Source organism: Aplysia californica, unplaced genomic scaffold (assembly GCF_000002075.1).
Source record: "Aplysia californica isolate F4 #8 unplaced genomic scaffold, AplCal3.0 scaffold00329, whole genome shotgun sequence".
NCBI lineage: Eukaryota > Metazoa > Mollusca > Gastropoda > Aplysiida > Aplysiidae > Aplysia > Aplysia californica.
The window spans coordinates 371,044-375,733 of NW_004797599.1; the positions used below are offsets into that span (position 1 = coordinate 371,044).

Genomic DNA, 4,690 nt, shown 5'->3' on the forward strand with positions numbered 1-4,690 from the left:
TGATGATGATGATGATGATGATGATGATGATGATGATGATGATGATGATGATGATGATGATGATGATGATGATGATGATGATGATGACGATGATTTAGTAAAGGGATACCAGAAGCGCACACTTGGAAGGTGAAGACCATTATAATTTAAATACTCATTTTGTATTCTTCTTGTCATACCCACAGAACAAAATCAAACTCCTCGGCCGTGAACAATTCCTACCAAGAAACAACTGGAGACGACCCACAAGAAACATAATACTTGTCCAGCTGAAAAGAGGGAAAGTATCAAAGCCCAACCTTTCGCAAGACAGACCTCGTGTTATCGAAGGCAGCAAACGGCTGTGTTCTACGGGGGAGTCGTTTTTACGTCGTCATCAGGACAGTAAATACAACGACAGACATATTGTTATATGATCAATAATATTGCACGTCCCGCCTTTAACGTCCAGCACAGGAGACGTGTAAAATCCACGATAGCCAGTAACACCCTCCAGCCGCACATACATTATAAAGGAACGGTAAAGAAGCAATAAAAAAGAAGGCAGCCCAATCTTCTTTCTTCTACTTCTTCGTTCTCTCCATCCGCGTCGACACCGCCATGAGCAACCATCAGCTAAGTCCTGACGACTATTCCAACAGCGCCAGCGAGAGACTATCACTGCGCATGCCCGAGCGGAAGCGGAAGGACTCGGCAAGTTCCGGTAACGCCTCCTCGTACTGGGTCATCCGGAACCAATCCGTGCTCACCTGGCTCACTCGCCTGGTGTTCCTGCTGCTCACGATGGCAAACACAGCTGTCATCGTCGCTTCTGTGCTGCTCATGCAGGTGAGCTCACAACTCCGAGGTTAATGCCCCGTTAAAGATAATATTATATCTGGGTTTTTTCCATTTGGTCATGCAATCGTTGTTTTCTAATGTCACCTTTTAGAAGGAACCACACCCCCTTAACATCTCAAAACTGAAACAAAGGTCGCATTCAATATTCCAAAGAATATGATGGGGCTAGATTTTCATGATTTCGAGCTTTATAAGAATTTATAAAATTGTAGATTTTGATTGCTATGTATCGTCTGAAAACATCAAGGAATTGAGTCATTGCCTACCAGTTTCACTTTCTTTCTAAAAAGTATGAGTGTCCGCTGTGGATTAAACTGTCCTTACCAGGAATAATCGGAATCCTGTCACCAAAATGATCAAAAATTATGTCGATGGGGGCCCAAAAACGCCTACATTAATTTGTCGTTCCCTTCTCCTTAGGATTGTCGAGAACACCTGAGCCCGCTGAAGACCCTGGTGCCCCAGAGCGCCAACTTCTGCACCAACCTGGGCATGCCCGCGCTGTTCGCCTGCTGCATCACCGTGTTCACAGTGTTTGGTCTGGGCTGCACTGGCAGGCGGCTCACTGGGTACGCCCTCATCGTCATCAGCTCAGTGGAGATCTTACAGGTGTGTGCTTCTTTTTATTACTGTTGTTGTTGTTGTTGTTGTTATTGTTGTTGCTGTCGATTTTGTTGCTCTTGTTTGTTTGTTTTTGTTGTGTGTTTTTTTTTCAATTAAGGTGAGAGAGGTCTTACAAATAATAATATAATTTTCTTTTAATATAGACAGTCAATTTCTTTTTTTTTTTCTTAACGTTTGTGTTTCACGTCCCAAACGACATAATTAAGATAATTCAGGAAGCGAGTTCCCGACCCTGTCTGTCAGGGCCAACCGGAGCAGAGAAGGATGCATCCCAGCGGGAAGATCGAGATACTCGATAAAAATTTTCTCCCCACTCGGAAATCGAACTCCGTCTCCTGCGTGCAACAGCGAAGCGCTTTACCGCTACGAAACAAACGCTAGTACGTAGGCGGTAAAGACCTAAATGGTGTCGATAATGGCGTAAAACATCTACAAAAATGTAAAAACAGTCAGCAACGTTTTACTTCAGTATAAACCTTATTGTGTATGTTTACTGATACGTTTGTTTGTACGTCCCTGACATCAGCGGGTGAGTTAGTTTGAACGTTTACTCATAAATTTGTTTGTAGGTCGGACAGTAGTTTACGTTCATTTCTACGCGTGCTTATAGTTCAAACAGTACTTTTATGTCTACGTTTGTTTATGAGCCAGTCATTGCGTTATTTTCTACGTTTCTTTATAAATACATGTAGGTCAAATAGTATGATTTTATAGGTCATATGGTATGCATGGTCATTTGTACGTTTGTTTGTAAGTCAAATATGACCAGCTTTGGTACGTTTTAGTAAGGATTTTACAACGTTCGCTACAGCATAGATCCATATTATTATAAGCGCATAGACCAACCAATATTATAGTTAGAGAATGCTAAGTGACATCATGACCCCTTTTTTCTCTCGGCAGGGTGTGACCACTCTGACGTTCTACCAGTGCCACAGGATGTCTCGGCATGAGGTGCTGGATACCATCAACACTAGCCTGACCACTTGCAACCTGGACGCACAACTCTTGTGGCCGCGTCACACACTGACCACCGGATCCTTTTCTCTGCAGTCGCCCTCCTATTCAGCAGACGCCCCAGTGTCCTGGAAGAGCAAGATCTCTCGTTCACACGTTGTGCAGCAGCTAAACGTGAAGTCCAGAAGGAGATTCTCCGGCCCACCACGACAACAGCGAGTCAACCGTACCACGGTGACCGTAAATGGTGCGGCGGAGAGTGTGGCCTACGCCGTCAAAGGAGCCAGACTTCCTAGTGTACAGCGCGGCTGGGCTGACCACCAGCTTGGAAGTGACCGGATCATGAATTATGCTCTGAACGCTGAAGACGACACAGATTCTTTCCTAGAAACGTCTTCAACAACACCAATAACAACGCAGCAAGAGCCACTGCGAGCCACAAAACCGCCTCTAGGGCATGGCTCGAACCCAGACCGCCTTGATGAACTGACAACATCTTCCACAGCCCATCAGGACGACATATGCTCTTCAGATTCGGAAATTTCCCGACAGATTTCCAAGCGCTCACCAAAAAGTACATTGGACAAATGCATCTCCATTTGCCAGACGTACAGGTCTATGTGTTCCCTTGGGAGATCACAGAATGCTCAAAAGCCAACGCCAAACACGAGACAAAGCCAGACGTTCTCAGAAAACGGGGTACCGGCGACAAGTTTCCAAGAAATGAAGCACCCGAAAGCACTCGGCCTCCACACGGGTGTTCATTCACCCGAAACGAAACAAGACAGAAACATGGGCTTTGTGGACAACATAATGGCCCATCTCAGGAAGTCGGGAAGCCCCAAAGACGTGACACAGACTGCAGACGACGGTCAAGCGGAGACGGCGGACAGTCCACAGACCCTGACCAGCGGGGAGTGCGAGGGGACGATCTATGCACGCGTCAACCACCTGTGCCACTACGACAACAACGTGATCATCCCGCTCTCCATGTGCGCGCCACTGTTCAACATCCTCATGTCGCTCTGCTTCATCTACCTCGCCGACTGTGACCGGAAACTCAAGGAAGCTCTCGGAGACAACGGCATCTTCATCAAACTGCCCGGAAGCGACAACGCCGGCGGTCGCAATGGCAACGCCTGCTCCCGCTGGCTGCTCTGGCCATGCGCAGGGCTCTTCCGTCACGGCAAAGATGGCGCCGAGGATCACCACGTCGAGGTAGGCGACGGCTGCAGACGATGCGGCCAGAAACTGGCGACCAAGTGTTGTCCGCAGCCCACAGACTCGCTGTGCTGTCTTCCGTACCGAGCGCGCAACTCGCCTTCACAGCAGTATCTCTCCGAGTACTCCACGACGTATGAGGAACGGCTACAACTCAAACCTCTCCCGTCACTGCAGCGGACGAACAGCTCCCCCGGGACAAGCGCGCAGTCGCTGATTGTGGAGGACAATTCCATTTCATCGTTGCCCCAGAAATGATGACGCTGTTGCGTTTAGATTCGTCCGATACCGCCGTCGCCTCAGAAATGATGACGAAATCGCGTGTGGATTAGCGAGGTGACGACCTCTAATACCCCTGCACAATCCCATTCGAATTAATTTGATTCAGTAGGAGCCACTCAGATCTTCCTTCAGGTTTTATTTTGGTAGTCGCAGTCGAATTTTGTCAAATTTACTCGAAATTGTACAAAAACGGCATTTTGTGCCTCATCTATAAAGGAAGATCCTGCTGCTCCCGACTCAGTCAAATGAATTCGATGGGCCGTGTGTACTGGGTATAACGTTTCTGTTGAACACTGTTGAGAAATACGCTATTGCTGACGCCTTATCATATGTACAACTGAGCTGCCGCCATTAGGCTCATCATTGTCATTACTAACATTCCTTTCCATCACCCCCCCCCCCCCCCTTCCTTTCCCACCCACCCACAAACAAGGACAACTAAACAAAAAAATTCAAAACAAAAATAACAACGATCCCCATACCCCTTCCTCACCCACCCCCCTGGCGAGCTCTGGTAATAAACAGTCTTTCCGATATTTCATTGGTGCAATTCTCGTCAGACCCCCGTGTCCACGGCAGTGTTGACTTACGACATTGCGCAGTGTGTGAGCAGTGAGCAACTCCTGGCTTGGTTGTCTTTGCAAAAGAACGCAGTAGGAGGACCGAAGGAAGGGGACTTTTAATTTTGTTTTGTCTTGGGTTTTTGGGGGTTTTTGTTGTTAGTTTGTCTGTCTGTTTTGTTTTAATTTTTGTTGGGGTTTTTTTG

The 4,690-nt window shown here is 47.2% G+C and overlaps 1 protein-coding gene across 1 annotated transcript in view; it reads left to right on the top strand.

Annotated features, from left to right (window-relative positions):
• LOC101856820 overlaps positions 1 to 4,600 on the top strand; it is a 15,909-nt gene extending 11,309 nt beyond the window's left edge. The window contains exons 2-4 of the mRNA XM_005102530.3: positions 186 to 828; positions 1,261 to 1,449; positions 2,368 to 4,600. Coding sequence (XP_005102587.1) covers positions 601 to 828; positions 1,261 to 1,449; positions 2,368 to 3,900 — 1,950 coding nt within the window. The 5' untranslated portion in view covers positions 186 to 600 and the 3' untranslated portion in view covers positions 3,901 to 4,600. The remainder of the gene's footprint in view (positions 1 to 185; positions 829 to 1,260; positions 1,450 to 2,367) is intronic.
• The last annotated feature ends 90 nt before the right edge of the window (positions 4,601 to 4,690 follow it).